The following is a 19,318-nucleotide window of genomic DNA, read 5'->3' as shown; positions in this document are numbered from 1 at the left end:
TTTAATTTCTAAAAATTAAACAAATTTCATTGAATGAGTTCGTTGGAGTACAAATTTCAAATTTAACGGGTAATAATTGTTTTCTTTTTATAATAAAGTTTAGCATACTCAAGTCATTAGTAGGAACAATATGCTTTATTTTTATCCTGTGTTTAAAAAAATTATAACTTATAAATTCTTTCCTCGTGAATTTATTTTAAATCGTTGAGGTTAAGGTTCTTCGCATAAGGTTAATTTGAAGAGAAGTAGCAGAGAGAACAATAGAAAAAGTTGCTAAAGGATTTAATTTCTCGATGCATGGATAACCCAAGCTATTTGTATATAAAGAATGGACAAAAATCAAACATGACAAGTGTTTAAAATACTTAAATGATTAAAATCGATAAATTTATAGTTAAGAGACTAAAACCGATAAGTATATAATTAAGGAATCAAAATTGATAAGTTTTACAATAATTAAAGGACTAAATTAAGAAATCATTTTAGACCTACTACGATAATTAAAAGGACTATTTATGTCATTTTTCAAAATAACCTCTCTTGTCCATAGAACATAAATTAATTTTGTCTATAGTGAGTAACAATGACTAATGAGTGTCAGCAAAGTGCCTTTTTATTTTTTATCCATTACAAATTCAAATTTCTCAACCAACTTATTTATAAACTTTGTTGCTTCTCTTATTTTGGACCTTCCTACAATGTTATGTCCTTTTCCCCACCTTGTCTTCTTTTAATTAAAGTAATATTCGGATCAATTTACGTGTATATATATATATATCGATTATGATAAAGATATAATATATAAATATGATCATTAACTTGACTTCAACGGATAATTATGCCCTCCAATTTTGAGTATGCACAAGTAAATACTTAAATTTGTATAAAACTGAATAAGTAGACACACGTGTTCTACATGACATTATACATGTAGGACGCTACGTATGTCACAAGATTTCCATGTAGGGTGCTATGTAGGAGGAATGTGTCTATTTGTTTAATTTTATATAAGTTTAAGTGTCTACTTGTGCACATCCAAAGTTAAAGGTCATAGTTGTCGTTTGACGTCAAGTTAAGGTCATGTTTATATATGGCATAATACATAAATGTACCCTTTACCTTTGCTTCAAATCACATTTATGCCCTTCAACTTTGGGGGTGCACAAGTAGACACTTAAACTTGTATAAAATTGAACAAATAGACACACATGTCCTACATGTCATTTTTGTCCTATGTGGTGTCCCACGTGTATTGTGTCATGTAGTACTCATATGTTTATTTATATAAAAGTTGGATAGTTAAAGTGCCTATTTGTGCATTATAAAAGTTCGAGATCAAAGTTAAAAGTTGAAGTCAAATTTAGGGTCCAATATATGTATTATGCCGTTATATATTATGCCTATTATAAAAGTTTATTCGTTTAAAATGTTTATATCAAGTCAATTCAGATTAAGTTTATCATTGGATGAACTATATTGCTAATATTGATCCCAAAAACAAATGATAAAGTTAGTTAGGCCGTGAACAACTAACCATCGTACTATTAAAAAATAGTTACATTTCATCCTCTAAAAACGATCTACTAAGTTCATCGAGTTGTCCCCGATGAAAGACTAAAGTACTTGAATCTTGATTTCTAAGTTGTGTACTCAAGTAGTGGATTGATTGGGGTACATCAAGTGAAGTTTTGTTCTAAATATTTGACTTCAAATATGAGATATTAGTTTTGGGTCGTACAAGTTAATCGAAACACCACAATTATCGAAAAAATTGTAGATATTCCTCTCCCTAATGCCACTCATTTGCCACATCCAACATAGGATTGAGGGACCATATATACAACAATACACAGTGTATGCATACATCGAAGAAGAAAAGATGTCAACGTATCGTACAGTTGATCAACAACAAATCCAATGTCTTAATCCCACAAGTCGCATAACGTAGACATTACCATAGTTAAGGTTTCACATCAATGTATCAAGAAGCAAACAACAATTATAAAGTTGAGGACCGAGTGAGTATATAGCAAGACAAAGTGAATAGGTGAAAAATGACGACTTCTATTCATAGAACGCTTATTCAGCTATATATTGCTGTAAAATCAGCTCTACAAAGAAGTCGGAAAAGAAATGAATGAACGAATGTATACTAGACTTTCCCTCCGAGAAGCAGAATGAAATGTCAACTATGCTCCTAATGACGGTGGTAATGCCTAATCAAACACTCCAACATCTCTCGATTTGGGACAAGCGACACCATCAGGAGTCTGCCATACTTGTACATCTTAAATGTAGGTAGTGTTTTAATGTTCTCTGCTTCAGCGATTGCTGGGCTTTGTTCCACGTCGACCCTTCAGTATAGAAAAAAATATAAATTACTATGAGTTTTCTTAATTCATTCCCATGTAAAATCATTATATACGTCGCATATGATTGTTTACCTTGAGAAAACTTACTGAACTATATTTGATGCTTAACGTATCCATTACTAAGGACATCTGCTCGCATTGTTCGTTGGAAATCTCTATCATATGGAAGTTGCTGCCGCAGAATCTTATAATCTCTCACAGCATCAGCCCATCTTTCCAGCTATAATCCATTGCATATATACGATCAAATTTTATGATTTTCACAGTAAGATTTAAAGGTGGAATGTCCGTCGATCACCTTGACATTTGATGCAGCTTTTCGAAAAAGAGCTTTAGTATAATGTGGCTCGATAAGTAGAGCATGATTAATTGCAATCATCCAAAGATTTTTCCCACTGTTTAAGTTTATACCAGCAAGCTGCTCTATTGCAGTAGAGAATCGGATCCAAAGAATCACGCGACAGCCCTTCACCATAAGCACTACAAGCTTCTATACATTGAAGATCAACTTGTGCGTCTCTTTCAATCGCAGCATACACATTATCAAACCTGCAGAGATTCATGATCAACTTGTCCAACTCCGCTCCGTCTGGTGTTTGATCTATGGAAAATAAACACTTCCTCGCATTTTCAGCAAATCCTAAACTGTAAACAGGGGAATAATTTAAATTCAAAATCAGGGGCAGAGAGGGGCGCAAAAAAAAAAAAAAAACTTACAATAGTAACAATGATCCTATACGCTGGTGTGCTCGAACATATGCTGGAGCTAATTCTTCACATTCTTTCAATGCTTCCGGTATTGGATTTAGACCCATTAACGACCGCAGCTTGATTACAATGCAATCTTCCATCGCCCGGAGAAATTGCTATAGCTTTGTTATAATAATACAATGCTTCTAAAAAATTACCTTTCGATTTCAATTCTTCCGAATTAATTTTCCAATTGGATTCCGGTGTATCACTACCTGAAACCTGATGGGTTATCGGAGTAGCTCCGACAGGCATTATGCTCCCGTACCTATACATTTCGGGTATCATCTCATTGCAGTTATCACCTTACCGGACGGGCAAATATTGCCGGCCGGAACTATTTCAACTCTAGATGAACCCGAATTTCCAGTACCGGAAGAACTCACACTCCGACCCGATGAACCTGTAGTACTACAACTCATTCGGGTCCTCAATGGGTTCTTTTGAAATTGAAAATGTGTCATTCTGCCCTGCAGGACAAACTCACACCAATTATAAAGTCGTAAAGAACGTCTATGAAAATTTTTAGCCAAAAACAAGTTGGGATCACTTATCACAAAAAAATTTATGGCCTATAACATAGGGAAATCAGTAAAAAAAATTCCGCATTGGGGCTCGTTTGAACTTTAAAGTGCATCAATTTGTCCCTTTGGAAAAATTCACACCATTTATAAGGCCATAATGGACGTCCATGAAAATTTTGGCCAAGAACAAGTCGGGATCACGTATCACCGAAATTCTATGGGCTATAGTACACGAAAATCGCTAAATTTGTTTTTTCCTGCTTTAAGGGCTTGTTTCAACTTGAAAATGAGTTCATTGGCCCCTCGAACCAACTCACGCCATTAATAAGGTCATAACAGATTTCCATGAAAAATTTTAGCCAAAAACAATTCAGGATTACGTATCACCATAAAACAATAGACATAGCACATGAAAATCGGCAATTTTTGTTTTCCCGCATTGGGCTTGTTGTTTGTTTGCCTCTACGAACCAACCTAGGCCATTAAATAAGGTCATAATGGACATCTATGAAAAATTTCAATAAAAAACAAGTCGGGATCACGTATCACCAAAAATCCAAGGTCTCCCGTGTTCATAAGACGATCTTTTATTTTTAAGGTATCATTTGGTTTAGTTATTTTTATTCATATTTGTTCATTACCAACACTTTTACTAATGTCTTTACAAGTACTCCGAGGTGCTCCTTAGCTATTCGAATTAGGTTCGAATATTACTCTTATTCATTATTGTATATTATTGACGGTAGGCAAATTTAGGCCGATTTCTATATTATTGTTTTATCATATTACTTGTGTATACATGTTTATTATATTTGTACCTTATTTTATTCACCTCCTCAATTTGAAAAAATGAACTCAGTCGGAAACCACAATTGTGGATTTCGAATGGTGTCTAACCACTTCCATTCGAAATAACTTGAACCCTATACTTAGAATCAATTGTTTTTGTAGACTTTCTTTTAAGTTAATTGGTTCCTAGTTTTCCTAAAAATTTAGGTGGCGACTCCCTTTTTCCTTTAAACCCCTTTAACCTTTTTACCCTTTTAAAATTCTTTTAACAATTTTTTAATTAAATCGCCGCGACGTTACTCCCGTTCAAAGGGTGTCAACAGGACCAACTCACATTAATAAGGTCTCATTGAAAGCCCACAAAAAAATTCGGACAAGAATCGTCGGGATCAGTTATCACCCAAAATCCATGGACTATTAAAAGATAAATTTAGTCATTCCCGCTCTGGGCCTCATTTGAAGTTGAAAATGCAGATGTTTGCCCCTCGCGACCAACTCACGCCATTAATAAGGTCATAAGACATTTCGATAAAAAATAAGTCGGAATCACGTATCATAAAAAAATCCATGGACTATAGCACGCAAAAATCAATTAGTTCAATTTTTCCGCTTTGGGGATCATTTGAACTTGAAAATGCGTCTGTTTGCCCGTCTGGACCAACTCACTTAATTAATATGGTTGTAAGAAACGTCCATGAAAATTGTTGGCCAAAAACAAGTTGAGATCACATATCAATAAACATTCGTGGACTATTGAACACAAAAATCAGTAAAAAAGATTATGAACATGAAAATACTGACATTTATCCCTTTGAACCAACACACACCATTTAATAGGTCGTCAAAGACGCCCACAAAAAAAAAAGCCAAAAAACTGTCGAGCACACATATCACCCTAAATTCATGGACTATAACACATGAAAAATAGAAAAATTCATATTTCCGGTTCTGAGCCCCATTTGATCTCAAAATACTGATGTTTTCCCCTTTGAACTAATGCACGCCATTTAATAGGTCGTCGCGGACATCCACCAAAAGTTAGTTTTATCTATGAAACAAGAGTTGAGAATATTACAAAATTTGAAGTGTAACGTAATTTGTACACAAGCACTGGTAGTGTGTCTTTCTCTTCTTTTTGACCTTTTGTACACTGTTGTGTCCTTTTCCAAAACTGATATTCATTTGCCAAGATAGGATTGAGGGTCAGACCATAGAGTAACACGGTGAATACGTATACGTCGAAGAAGACATAGTAGACCGACAACAAGTAATTCCACAGGTCGCATAACGTACTCTCTATTTGAAACATGAAGAAACAAGACAAATGAATAGGGAAAAATGACAACTTTTATTAACCAGACATGTTATCTAAATCGAATTAGCACATTTACTTTCTCTTCTTTCTAACTCTTCAACTATATATTGCCGCAAAATAACTAATGCTAAGAATATCAAAAAGGTACGAATGGAAGGAGTATCGGAGATGGGGAATGAACGAACGAGGGTAAAAAAGGAGACTAGACTTTCCCTCTGTAGACCACGAACAACCATATGGTATATGTAAAATCCTTTCTAGATGGGACATAAGAGGGTGTCCCTAATCGAGAACTCCAACAAATCTGGAGTTGCGGTGACCATATCCACCTTACAATTGCCATCCTTGTAAAGCTTAAATGTAGATGCTACTGTAATATTCTCTGCTGTAGCGATTGCTAAACTCTGTTTCATGTCCACCTTCAGTAGAAAACAGATAAATTAGTACGAGTTTTCTTCATTGTAAGAAATATAATAGCAGCGTAGAGTCTAGGTGTTCCCGTCTGCCTGAAAAGCACGACGTGTTGACTATGATTGTTTACCTTGAGAAAAATTACTGGATGATATTTGGCGCTCAAGGTACCCATGACGTAGGACTTCCACGTGCATAGTGGATCGGATAATTCATCAAAATAGACCACAGATGCACCTACAGTATTTGTTGAGTTATATAGCAAATGATATAAGGAAGAGGTTAACATACTGATTGATGCAGGAAAGCCTACCAGATGCAATCGCAGCTCGGAACTTGTCAACATCTGAAACCAACTCCACCATGCCATTACCTTCTCTGTGTGACTTCGTTAATTCAGCTCGGGCATGGGATAAATTTTCAGCAACCTCTTCGTTACTTGGAAGTTGCTGCCACAGAATCTCATAATCTCTCACAGCGTCAGCCCATCTTTCCAGCTATAATGCATTGCATACGATCAAATTTATGATTTTCGCAGAAAAAGTAAAAAGAAAAAATTACGTACGATTTAAAGGTGGCATGGCATGTCACCTTGATATTTGAGGCAGCCTTTCGGAAAAGAGCTTTAGTATATTGTGGCCGGATAAGGAGAGCACGGTTGCAATCATCCAAAGATTTTTCCCACTTTTTAAGTTTATACCAGCAAGCTGCTCTATTGCAGTAGAGAATCGGATCCAAAGAATCACGCGACAGCCCTTCCCCATAAGCACTACAAGCTTCTATATATCTTCCAGATTTAAATAACTCGTTTCCAAGAGAACGAGCTCGCCCCACCAACCTCATGTTTTTTAGTAAACCAATAACTTCACTACTTTGAAGATCAACTTGTGCAGCTCTTTCAATCGCAGCACACGCATTATCAAACCTGCAGATATTCATGATTGGTTCGGTTAACTCATAATATGACTTTTTATATTATAAAGGGATAATGCACAAGTACCCCTCAACCTATGCCCAAAATCTCAGAGACACAATTATACTATACTAAGGTCCTATTACCCCTGAACTTATTTTATGAATAATTTTCTACCCCTTTTCGACTTACGTGGCACTATCTTGTGGGCCCAACACTGGTTGACTTTTTCTTTCAAACTAGTGCCACGTAGGCCTAAAAGGGGTNTTTTCTTTCAAACTAGTGCCACGTAGGCCTAAAAGGGGTAGAAAATTACTTATAAAATAAGTTCAGGGGGGTAATAGGACCGTAGTGTAGTATAAGTGCGTCTCTGGGATTTCGGGCATAGGTTGAGAGGGTACTTGTGCATTTTCCCTATTATAAATAAACTCACTTTCCAAGAGTGTTCTCGATCTGAGCTTGGACAAATAATATGTATGCTTCAGATATCATCCCGAAATTTTTTGACTTGTATGCTCTCGCAGATGGCTCATACATCTTAGCTTTATACATCCACAATTCAGAATCCGTTAATTGATGTAGCTTCAAATGAGCTTCCGCTTGACACGCAAATAGCTGTATCATCAATTCAATATCAGAACCAACATTTCATTCCATCCGGCCACAACGTGATTGATTGATTACCTGAGCAGACGCCTCAGCTCCACGACTGGTTGCTGCTTCAGCCTCTTTTAACACACTAGTCCAATCTCCAAGTCTCCGAGCCTCAGTGCATTTATTGATATGGTTCTCCACTGTTTCCAACTTGTGCAACTCCGCTTCGTCTGGTATCTGATCTAGCGAAAACAAACACTTCCTTGCATTTTCAACCTGTCCTAAACTGTAAACAATACGAATAATTCAAATTTCAAAATCAGGGGCAGAGCGAAAAAAGAAAACTTACCTAAGTAACAATGATCCTAAACGCTGGTGTGCTCGAACATATGCTGGAGCTAATCTAATGGCTTCTTCACATTCTTTCAATGCTTCCGATATTCGCTTAAGAACCATCAATGCAGCAGCTCGATTACAACGCAATCTTCCATCACTCGGAGAAATTGCTATAGCTTTGTCATAAAAATATAATGCTTCCAAAAAATTACCCTTCTTGTAATTCTCATTACCTTTCACTTTCAATTCTTCCGAATTAACTTTCAAACTGGATTCCGGCGTATCACTACCGGAAACCCCACGGGTTCTCCGAGTAGCTCCGGCAGGCATTATGCTCCCGTACCCATACATTCCGGGTATCATCTCATTATCACTTAACACAGTCCTAACTGGCTTACTACGCATCCCAGTTATCACCTTACCGGACGGGCAAATATTGCCAGCCGGAACTATTTCAACTCTAGATGAACCCGAACTAGAACCCGAACTCGAATTTCCAGTACCGGAAGAACTCACACTCTGACCCGATGAACCTGTAGTACTACAACTCATTCGGGTCCTCAACGTTGAACCCAGTTTGAGTATTCGAGGATCGTCATTTCTCATCCGATCAGCTAAAGGGGTAGGATTCATATCAGAATTTCGATTTTTTCTATATAATTCAACAATGTACATACAAGGTTTCAAATAGAAGATGAAAAAATCTTTTTATACTACATAGTTATGGTTTTAATAGGAAAATAGTTAGCTTTTATATGGCTAGTATTTATTTTTTATTGTGACTTGTTCAAATCATATTTTTGTGAAATAGTTTTGAAGATTTCAAACTAGTATATCTCATCTAATTTGAATATTTTTACAAACAAAACTTTAGCAAATTGTAAATACAACATATTAGTATGTTTCAACTTGAAAATGCGTTTGTTGTCCCTCGAGACCAACTCACGCCATTAATAAGGTCGTAACATATGTTTATGAAATTTTTTTGACCAAAAATAAGTCGGGACTACATATCTCCAGAAATTCATGAACTATAGCACACGAAAATTGGTAAATTTGTTTTTTCTACGTTGGAGCTCGTTTGAACTTGAAAATGCATTCGTTTTCCCCTCGGAAACAACTCACGTCATTAATAAGGTCATTACGGACGTCCATGAAAAATTCGGGCCAAAAATTAGTAGGAATCATGTATCACAAAAAATTTCTGGACTATAACACAAAAATAGATAAAATTGGTTTTTAGTGCTTTGAGGCTCGTTTGAACTTGAAAATGCATCTTCTTGCCCCTCAAGACCAACTCACGCCATTAGTAAGGTCGTATTTGACTTCCATGAAATTTTTGACTAAAAAGAAGTCAGGATCACGTATCACTAAAAATTCATAGACTACATGAAAATCAACAAATTTGGTTTTTAGCTCTTTGGAACTCGTTTGAACTTGAAAATGCGTCGTAACAGATGTCCATAGGAAATTGCGGTGAAAAATAAATCGGGATCACGTTTTACCAAAAATCCATAGACTATAGCACACGAAAATCGATAAATTTAATTTTTTCCCCATTGGGGCCCGCTTGAATAATGCGTCCATTTTCCCCTCGGGACCAACTCAAGCCATTAATAAGATCGTAATTGACTTTCATGAAAAAATTGGCCAAAAACAAGTCGGGATCACGTATTACCAAAAATCCATGAACTAGCACAAGAAACTCAAAAAAATTGGTTTTTCCTGCATTAGGACTTGTTTCAGCTTGAAAATACGTCTGTTTTTCCCTCGGGACGAACTCACGCATTTAATAAAGCCATAGCGGACGACTTTGAAGAATAACAACCTAAAATAAGTCTGGATCATGTATCACCAATAATTCATGGACTGTAACGCACAAAAATCGATAAATTTAGTTTTCCCCTGTTGGGACTCATTTGAGCTTGAAGCTACAAAAGTTTGCCCCTTGGGACAAACTCACGCAATTAGTAAGAGTCGTAGCAGACGTGTATGAAAATTTCAGCCAAAACTTAGTCGGAATCACGTATCACCAAAAATGAGTATGTTTTACCCGCAGGAAAAAGTCACATTATTAATAAGGCCTTAACAGGCGTTCATAAGAAATTTCAACCAAAAAAAAAGTCATGATCACGTATCACCAAAAATCAATGGACTGTAGTACATAAAAATTGATAAATACCATTTTTCCCGCATTAGGGATCATTTGAACTTGAAAATGCATTTGGTTTCAACTCAAACCAACTCACGTCATTAATAAGGTCGTAACATGCGTCCATGAAAATTTTCAAAAAAAAAAACAAGTCGGGATCACGTATCATCAAGAATTCATTGACTATAGCACACGAAAATCGATTTATTTAGATTTTACTTGTTTGGGTTCGTTTAAACATGAAAATGTGTGTGTTTTTCCCTCAGGACGTACTCACTTCCATAAATAAAGTCATAATGGACGTCCATAAAAATCTTTGGCTAAAATAAATTTGGTATCATATATCACCAAAAATTAGTGAACTATTTTCCCCCATTAAGGCTCATTTGAAATTGAAAATGAATTTTTTTACCCCTCGGGACCAACTCGCGCCATTAATAAGGTCGTAACATACGTCTATGAAAAATTTTGACCAATAAAAAGTCGAGATCATGTATCACAAAAAATCCGTGGAAAATAGCACAAGAAAATCGATAAATTCAGTTTTTCCTGCATTGGGGCTCGTTTGAACTTGAAAATGCATCTGTTTGTCCCTTGAGACCAACTCACAGTACAAATAAGATTGTAAGAGACGTCCATGAAAAAGTATGGCAAAAAACAAGTCAGGATCATATATAACTAAATATCCATGGACTATTACACACGAAAATGGATAAATTTGGTTTTTCCTGCACTAGGGCTTATTTGAACTTGGAAATCCGTATGTTTGCCTCTCAAAACAAACTCACACCATTATTAAAGTCGTAATGGATGTCCATGAAAAATTTCGACCAAAAATAAATCGAGATCATGTTTTACCGAAAATTTGTGGAGTAGAGCACACGAAAATTGATAAATTTGATTTTTGCCGAATTAGGGCTCGATTGAACTTGAAATGCATCTATTTTACCTTAGACCAAATCGAACAATTTATAAGGTCGTAATGTACGTCCATGAAAAATTTTGGCCAAAACAAGTCGAGATCACGCATCACCAAAAAATCATTGACTACACTACATGAAAATTGGTAATTTGGTTTTTTTCCCTATTGGAGCTCGTTTGAACTTGAAAATGCATATTTTTCCACTCTGAATCAACTGACGCCATTAATAAGGTTGTAAAGGATGTCCATGAAAATGTTTGGCCAAAAACAAGTCGAGATCACGTATCACCAAAAACGCATGGACTATATATCATACGAAAATCGGTATATTTGGTTTGTACCTCTTTAAGGCTATCTTGAACTTGAAATTATTTTTTTTTCCAACGAGATCAACTCACTCCATTAATAAGGCCGTAATGAACGTCTATAAAAAAGTTCAATCAAAAACAAGTCGAGATGATGTTTCACCATGAATCCATAAATTATAGTGCACAAAAATTGATAAATTTGGTTTATCTTGCAAAGAGGCTCGGTTGAGATTGAAAATGAGTGTGTTCAGAGGCGGATCTAGGATTTGGAGGTCGTGGGTGCCGCATTATTCAAGTGAGATAAGCGGGTCGGTTGCTTTAATTTTGGGTTATAATCGAGTTATTTTTTCTTTTTTCTTTTTTATAAACAAATCGATTAAACATGCATGTTGCTAATATTATTTTTCAGATATATGAGATTAGAGTTAACTAAACAATTCAATTTTTATTTCTTTTTAGGAATTAGTGGCCTTATTCACTGAAACTTTGAGGAATAAAAGAGATTTTTCACATTAAAATTTGAGTTTGTATAAACTATCTAATAGAGTTAACTTAATATATTCGTGTGTTGTTGCAAATATATAACAAAGAGAATACAAAATTTAGTCAATCTCATCCTACTTAGCAAGAACGTTGGTTAAGATCAAAAGAACCTTTATATTAAAAGAATTATAATAATATTCATCGTTATGTTTCTTAATATTACTATTTAAATGTATTCTTAATAATATTTATGTCACGTTGATAATTCACTAATAATTAATTGATAAATATAAACACACGACACTCATATTATGAGATCTTTAATTAGTGAAAGAGAAAGTAAAAGAACTTAAGAATTAATTATGGTGAATAAGATTCATTAATAGGCAAGGTTCGAACTTGCTGCTTGGGTGGCAAACTGCCTGGTTTGCCAATCGGACTATTCACCATATACTTCAGTGGGTGGCAAAGACAGTATATAATTAGTTTCTTACACATATATATATACATATATATATGAAGTTTTTTCGAGATCAGTGGGTGTCGTGGCATCCCCACGGTTACCTATAGATTCGCCACTGAGCGTGTTTACCCTCGGGACAAACTCACACCATTAATATGGTCATACCAGACGCCCATGAATAACTTTGGTAAAAAATAAGTCGGGATCATGTCTGGACTATAGCTAACAAAATCGCTAAATTTTGTTTTTCCCGCATTGGGGCTCGTTTAAACTTGAATATGTGTCTGTCTACCATCGAGACCAACTCTCGCCATTAATTAGGTCGTAACAGACGCCATGAATAATTTCGGCCAAAAACAAGTTGATAGTATGAATCACCAAAATTCCATTGACTATAAAATAAAAATGTGATAAATTTGAATTTTCCTGCTTTGGGCTTGTTTGAACTTGAAGGCGTTCGTTTTCCCCTAAAAAAAAAAAAAACTCACACCATTAATAAGGTCGTAACAGACGTCCATGAAAAATTCTGGCCAAAAATTAGTCGGAATCACGTATCACAAAAAATTCATGGATTGTAACACAAAAAATTCATGGAATTTGGTTTTAGCGTTTTGAGGCTCGTTTGAACATAAAAATGCATATTTTTGTCCTTCGAGAACAACTCACGCCATTAATAAGGTTGTAATGGACTTCCATGAAAATATTTTGCCAAAAAAAGTCAGGATCATGTATCACCAAAAATCCATAGACTACACGGAAATCAGTAAATTTGATTTTTAGCGCTTTGAGGCTTGTTTGAACTTGAAAATGCGTCTCTTTGCCCTTGGGACTAACTCACGCCATTAATAAGGTCGTACAAATGTCCACGAAAAATTATGGTGAAAAATAAATTGGAATCATGTTTCACCAAAAATACATAGTCTATAGCACACGAAAATCGATAAATTTAGTTTTTTCCTCATTGGGGCTCGTTTGAATAGTGCGTCAAATTTGCCCCTCGGGACCAACTCTCGCCATTAACAAGATAGCAACTGAATTTCATGAAAAATTTTGGCAAAAAAAGAATTCGAAATTCCGTATCGTCAAAAATTCATGGACTATAGCACATGAAAATTGATAAATTTAGTTTTTCCCGCATTGAGACTCGTTTGAACTTTTAAATTCATCTATTTGTCAGTCTGGACCAACTCACGCCACTAATTATGTCGTAAGACGTCCATGAAAAGTTTTGGTCAAAACTAATTCAGGGTCACGTATCACAAATAAATCATTGACTATAGCACACAAAAATGGTAAATTTAGTTTTTTCCGTATTGGAGCTCCTTTTGAACTTGAAAATTCATCTTTTTTCTCCTCAAGACCAATTCACGTCATTAATAAGGTTGTAATGGACGTCCATAAAAGATTTTGGCGAAAAAAAGTTGGGATGATGTATTACATCATCCGGAAATCCATAGACTATAGCACACAAAAAATGATAAATTTAGTTTTTCCCGCTTTGAGGCTCGTCCAAACTTGAAAATATGTTTGATTTCCCCTCGGGATGAACCCAACCATTAATAAGGTCGTAACTGACGTTCATGATAAATTTTGGCCAAAAAAAGTAGGGATCACGTATCACCAAAATTCATGGACTATAGCACACAAATAATCGATAAATTTGATTTTCCCCGATTGGGGTTGCCTAATTAGATCATAACAGAAGTCTATGAATATTTTTGGCTAAACACAAGTCAGGATCAAGTATCACCGAAAATCCATGGACTATAATACACAAAAATTGATTTATTTAGTTTTTCCTGAATTGGGGCCCGTTTGAACTTGAAAATATGTATGTTTGTCCCTCGGGACAAACTCACGCTAATAGATAAGGTTGTAATGGAGGTACTTGAAAATTTTAAGTCAAAAACAAGTCGGGATCACGTATCAGCAAAAATTTAAGAAGTATAGCATACAAAAATCGGTAAATTTGGTTTATCCTGCATTGCGACTCGTTTGAACTTGAAAATGTGGTTGTTTGCCCCTCTAGAATAGCTCACACCATTAATTAGGTCGTATCAGACTTTCATGAAAAATTTTGGCAAAAAAACAAGTCGAAATTCCGTATCACAAAAAAATCATGGACTATAGCACACGAAAATTGGTAAATTTAGTTTTTCCCGCATTGGGACTCATTTGAACTTGAAATTCATCTGTTTTCCGCTCAGGACCAACTCACACACGCCATTAATTAGTTCATAACAAACGTCAATGAAAAGTTTTGATCAAAACCAAGTCGGGGTCACGTATCACAAAAAAATCATTGACTCTTATATATCACACAAAAAATGGTAAATTTAGTTTTTTCACATAGGAGCTTGTTTGAACTTGAAAATGTGTCATTTGCCCCACGAGACCAACTCACATTAATAAGGTCTCATGAAAGCCCACAAGACGTTTCGGACAAAAATCGTCGGGATCAGTTATCACCCAAAATCCATGGATTATAGCACAGATAAAAGATAAATTTGGTCATTCATGCTCTGGGCCTCATTTGAAGTTGAAAATGCATACGTTTGTCTTTCGCGACCAACTCACGCCACTAATAAGGTCGTAAGACATCCATGGCCAAAAATAAGTCGGAATCACGTACCATAAAAAATTCATGGATTATATAGCACACAAAATCCATTAATTTGATTTTTCCGCTTTGGGGATCGTTTGAACTTGAAAATGCGTCTGTTTGCCCGTCTGGACCAACTCACTTAATTAATATGGTTGTAACATATGTCCATGAAAAATTTCGGCCAAAAACAAGTCGAGATCACATATCACCAAAAATCTATGGACTATTGAACACGAAAACCAGTAAAAATTTCTGTGAACATGAAAATACCGATATTTATCCCTTTGAACCAACACATACCATTTAATAGGTCGTCACAGATGTCCACGGAAAATTTTAGCCAAAAAAACAGTTGAGTGCACATATCGCCCTAAATTCATAGACTATAACACATCAAAAATGAAAAAATTGGTATCTCCTTTGATCTCAAAATACTGATGTTTGCCCCTTTGAACTAATGCACGCCATTTAATAATGTCAGTCACAGATACCCACCAAAAAGTTAGTTTTATCTATGAAACAAGAGTAGAGAATATTACAAAATTTCAAGTGTAACGTAATTTGTACACAATCACTGGTAGTGTGTCTTTCTCTTATTTTGGACCTTTTCTACACTGTTGTGTCCTTTTCCAAGATAGGATTGAGGGCTAGACCATAGAGTAACACATTGAATCGAAGAATAAATCTAATGTAATTCCACAGGTCGCATAAAGTACTCTATTTGAAACAAGACAAATGAATAGGAAAATATGACAAACTTTTATTCAGCAGACATACACAATAGTAGTTTGTGTATACATGTTTATTTAACTCCAATTAGCACAGTTACTTTCTCTTCTTTCTAACTCTTCAGCTATATATTGCCGCAAAATCACTAATGCTAAAAATGTCAAAAAGGTACGAATGGAAGGAGTATCGGAGATGGGTAAAAAAGGAGACTAGACTTTCCCTCTGTAGACCACGAACAAGCATATGGTATATGTAAAATCCTTTCTAGATGGGATTCAAGAGGGTTTCCTTAATCAAGAAATCCAAAAAATCTGGAATTGCAGTAACCGTATCCACCAGACGATTGCCATCCTTGTAAAGCTTAAATGTAGGTGCTACTGTAATTTTCTCTGCTGTAGCAATTGCTGGGCTCTGTTCCATGTCCACCTTCAGTAGAAAACATAAGAAAAAAAAAACAAATTAGTATGAGCTTTCTTCATTCCCCTGTTGTGCATATAATAGCAGCTTAGAGTCTAGGTGTTCCCGTCTGCCTGAAAAGCACAATGTTGCCTATGATTGTTTACCTTGAGAAAAATTACTGAACGATATTTGGCGCTCAAGTTATCCATGACCGAGGACATCCACGTGCCTTGTGGTTTGGATAATTCATCAAAATAGACCACAGATGCACCTACAGTAGTTGTTGAGTTATATAGTAAATGATATAAGGAAGAGGTTAACATACTGACTGATGCTGGAAAGCCTACCAGATGCAATCGCAGCCCGGAACTTGTCAAGATCTGAAACCAACTCCACCTTGCCATTACCTTCTCTGCGTGACTTCCTTAATTCAGCTCGGGCATGGGATAAATTTTCAGCAACCTCTTCGTTACTTGGAAGTTCCTGGCGCAGAATCTCATAATCTCTCACAGCATCAGCCCATCTTTCCAGCTATAATGCATTGCATACGATCAAATTTATGATTTTTGCAGAAAAAGTAAAAAGAAGCAATTATGATTTAAAGGTGGGGCATGGCATGTCACCTTGATATTTGAGGCAGCTTTTCGGAAAAGAGCTTTAGTATATTGTGGCCGGATAAGGAGAGCACGGTTGCTATCAGCCAGAGATTTTTCCCACTCTCCAAGTTTAAACCAGCAATTTGCTCTATTGTAGTAGAGAACTGAATTTGAAGAATCAAGTAAGATCCCTTCCCCATAAGCAGTACAAGCTTGTGCATATCTTTTAGCATTAAAATGCTCGTTGCCATGAGTACGAGCTTTACCCACCAGCCTCATGTTTTTGAGTTTACCAGTAACTTCAGCACTTTGAAGATCAATTCGTGCAGCTCTTTCAATGGCAGTACACGCATCATCAAACCTGCAGATATTCAAGGATCATAATATGGCTGAACCTCTTTTATTTCTATGTTACAACCTATGGAATACTGATACTCACTTTCCAAGACTGCTGTCAATCTGAGCTTGGACAAAGAATATGTATGCCTCAGAGAGCATTCCAAAAATTTTTGACCGGCATTCTGTGGCAGATAGCTCGTACGTCCTAGCTTTATAAATCCACAATTCAGCATCCTTTAATTGGTGCAGCTTCAAATGAGCTTCCGCTTGACATGCAAACAGCTGTGAATTCATTATCAGCACTTGAATTTTCATTCTCCTGTTCGTCACAGAATGTAACCACTAAAGATGCTTTACCTGAGGAGACGCATCAGCTCCAAAAGTAGTTGCTGCAACAGCTTTTTTCAACATAGTCGTCCAATCTTCAGATCTCCGGGCTTCAGCGCATTTGCCGATATGTTCCTCCACTGCCTGCAACTTCTCCAACGTGGCTTGATCTGGTTTCTGATCCAGGCAATGTAAGTACTCCCTTGCATTTTCAACCTGTCCTAAACTGCAAGTTTTACAGGAATGAGATTCAGATAAGGAATTGACCGAATGCTGTGGCAAGTTTAACTATAAACTGTAAAGAAACAAAGAGGTTTGATAATAGAATTGATGGTGGAAGCTACCAACAAAGAGGGGAAAAGAAAGGGAAAAACACAACTTCTTGGAGAACAATCGAACTAAAAGAACAAAACACCGAAACAGAAAATAGTTGATGGTAAAGTGTAGCCCGTTGCACCAATCAACACATGTCCTGCATCGAGTTTGACATTTCAATGGTAATATACATACACAAAAAACACCAATCAAGAAAGTTTTACATTAGCAAATAACAAGGCCAGCAAAGATAAGCAAAATAACACATTTCCCGCGTAATATCTAATATAACCTATAGAAAATTCACCACGTTTTCAATATGCGAGCGGGCATGTAGATTCTAAAGATTTGTACATTACATATCACTTGCCTAAGTAACAAAGATAGTCAAAGATTGTTGATAACTGATTCGCAAACACATATGGATTCTAAAGGTTGTATCGCCCTTTTTTATATCACTTACCTAAGTAACAAGATAATCAATTATCGTATTTAACACTTAATCTCCTATACATTTGATAATGATTCGCGAACACACACACATGGACTCTAAGCATTTCAACAATTTATATTCACTTACCTAAGTAGGCACAGATTAGCACATTTACCACTTAATCTCTATTACAATTCACCACATTTCCAAGATTCGTTTATAACTGATTCGCGAACACTCATACACACAGATTCTAAACAGTTGAACCTTTTATATCACTTACCTAAGTGGCAAAAATAACCAAATATAGCACGTAATTTCCGATAAATTTCACAAGATTCATTGATCACGTATTCGCGAACACACAATAAAGATTATATCACTTACCAAAGTAGCAAAGTTCCCAAACGCTGGTGTGCTCGAACATATGCTGGAGATAATCTAATGGCTTCTTCACATTCCTTCACTGCTTCGATTATTCGCTTAAGACCCATTAACGCAGCAGCTCGATTACAATGAAATCTACCATCTCGCGGAGAAATTGCTATAGCTTTATCATAAAGACTCAACGCTTCTGCAAAATTACCCTTCCTGTAAATCTCATTCGCTTGTGTATTCAACTCCTCCGCATTGGATTCCGGCGAAGCACGACGGGTTCTCTGCATTGCACCACCAGGCATTATGCTTCCATAGCCGTAAAATCCGGGTATCATCTTACTGTCATTTAACACAGTCCTTTCCGGCTTACAACGCATCCCAGTTATCACGTTACCGGACGGGCAAATATTGCCGGCCGGAACTATTTTAATTCTGGGTGAACCCGACGAACTCGAAGAACTCACATTCCGACCTGATCCCGATGCAGATGAACCCGAAGTGCTCGTTGTATTACTAGAACTCATTCCACTCCTTAATGTTGAAACAGGTGAACCCAGTTTCAGTATTCGAGGATCGCCTTCCTCAAATCTCCTCTGATCAGCTGAAGAACTTGAACCCTTTTCAGAATCACTCTTCTTTTTAGAACCCCACATTTTTTTTTGAACCTACAATGTTAGAAAATTGAAAACTAATCAATAACAACAAAATGGAAAAAAAAAATCGCTTCGCTTTGAAGAAGAAGAACAAGGACGGAGAAAAAAATGGGTTCAAACAGAATTTCTCTAAAACCCCATAAAATGGTTTCTTCTATACATATACAATTCAACAAGCTAAGATGATTTTTGAACAAATATATATACATATA

At 36.1% G+C, this 19,318-nt stretch overlaps 2 protein-coding genes and 1 pseudogene across 2 annotated transcripts; all 3 read right to left on the bottom strand.

The window, feature by feature from the left end:
- Window positions 1-2,463: 2,463 nt before the first annotated feature.
- LOC114074446 lies at window positions 2,464-3,544 on the bottom strand (annotated as a pseudogene).
- A 2,375-nt stretch (window positions 3,545-5,919) lies between these two features.
- LOC107032612 (inactive TPR repeat-containing thioredoxin TTL3-like) lies at window positions 5,920-8,637 on the bottom strand. The gene is made up of 8 exons (XM_015234207.2): window positions 8,295-8,637; window positions 8,018-8,252; window positions 7,759-7,954; window positions 7,508-7,689; window positions 6,753-7,086; window positions 6,475-6,658; window positions 6,292-6,398; window positions 5,920-6,169 (listed from the first exon to the last, which is right to left on the bottom strand). Exons 1-8 carry the CDS (start codon window positions 8,635-8,637, stop codon window positions 6,008-6,010), a joined length of 1,743 nt encoding a protein of 580 aa, XP_015089693.1. The 3' UTR covers window positions 5,920-6,007.
- Window positions 8,638-15,673: 7,036 nt separating this feature from the next.
- LOC107001905 (inactive TPR repeat-containing thioredoxin TTL3-like) lies at window positions 15,674-19,163 on the bottom strand. The gene is made up of 7 exons (XM_015199858.2): window positions 18,463-19,163; window positions 17,358-17,553; window positions 17,101-17,282; window positions 16,689-17,022; window positions 16,413-16,596; window positions 16,230-16,336; window positions 15,674-16,092 (listed from the first exon to the last, which is right to left on the bottom strand). Exons 1-7 carry the CDS (start codon window positions 19,104-19,106, stop codon window positions 15,931-15,933), a joined length of 1,809 nt encoding a protein of 602 aa, XP_015055344.1. The 5' UTR covers window positions 19,107-19,163; the 3' UTR covers window positions 15,674-15,930.
- Between the last annotated feature and the right edge of the window lie 155 nt (window positions 19,164-19,318).

Source organism: Solanum pennellii, chromosome 10 (genome assembly GCF_001406875.1).
Source record: "Solanum pennellii chromosome 10, SPENNV200".
NCBI lineage: Eukaryota > Viridiplantae > Streptophyta > Magnoliopsida > Solanales > Solanaceae > Solanum > Solanum pennellii.
This window is presented reverse-complemented; position numbering and strand designations above follow the sequence as displayed.

Excerpts from the sequence above, each read along its gene's own strand:
- LOC107032612 (XM_015234207.2), bottom strand. The coding sequence starts at position 8,637 with ATGAATCCTACCCCTTTAGCTGATCGGATGAGAAATGACGATCCTCGA. Across the intron at positions 7,955-8,017 it reads TTAGGATCATTGTTACTTAG|TTTAGGACAGGTTGAAAATG; the intron begins GTAAGTTTTCTT and ends TATTGTTTACAG. Across the intron at positions 7,087-7,507 it reads ATCGAGAACACTCTTGGAAA|GTTTGATAATGCGTGTGCTG; the intron begins GTGAGTTTATTT and ends GAATATCTGCAG.
- LOC107001905 (XM_015199858.2), bottom strand. The coding sequence starts at position 19,106 with ATGTGGGGTTCTAAAAAGAAGAGTGATTCTGAAAAGGGTTCAAGTTCT. Across the intron at positions 17,554-18,462 it reads TTGGGAACTTTGCTACTTTG|TTTAGGACAGGTTGAAAATG; the intron begins GTAAGTGATATA and ends TAAAACTTGCAG. Across the intron at positions 16,093-16,229 it reads GTTCAGTAATTTTTCTCAAG|GTGGACATGGAACAGAGCCC; the intron begins GTAAACAATCAT and ends TTTCTACTGAAG.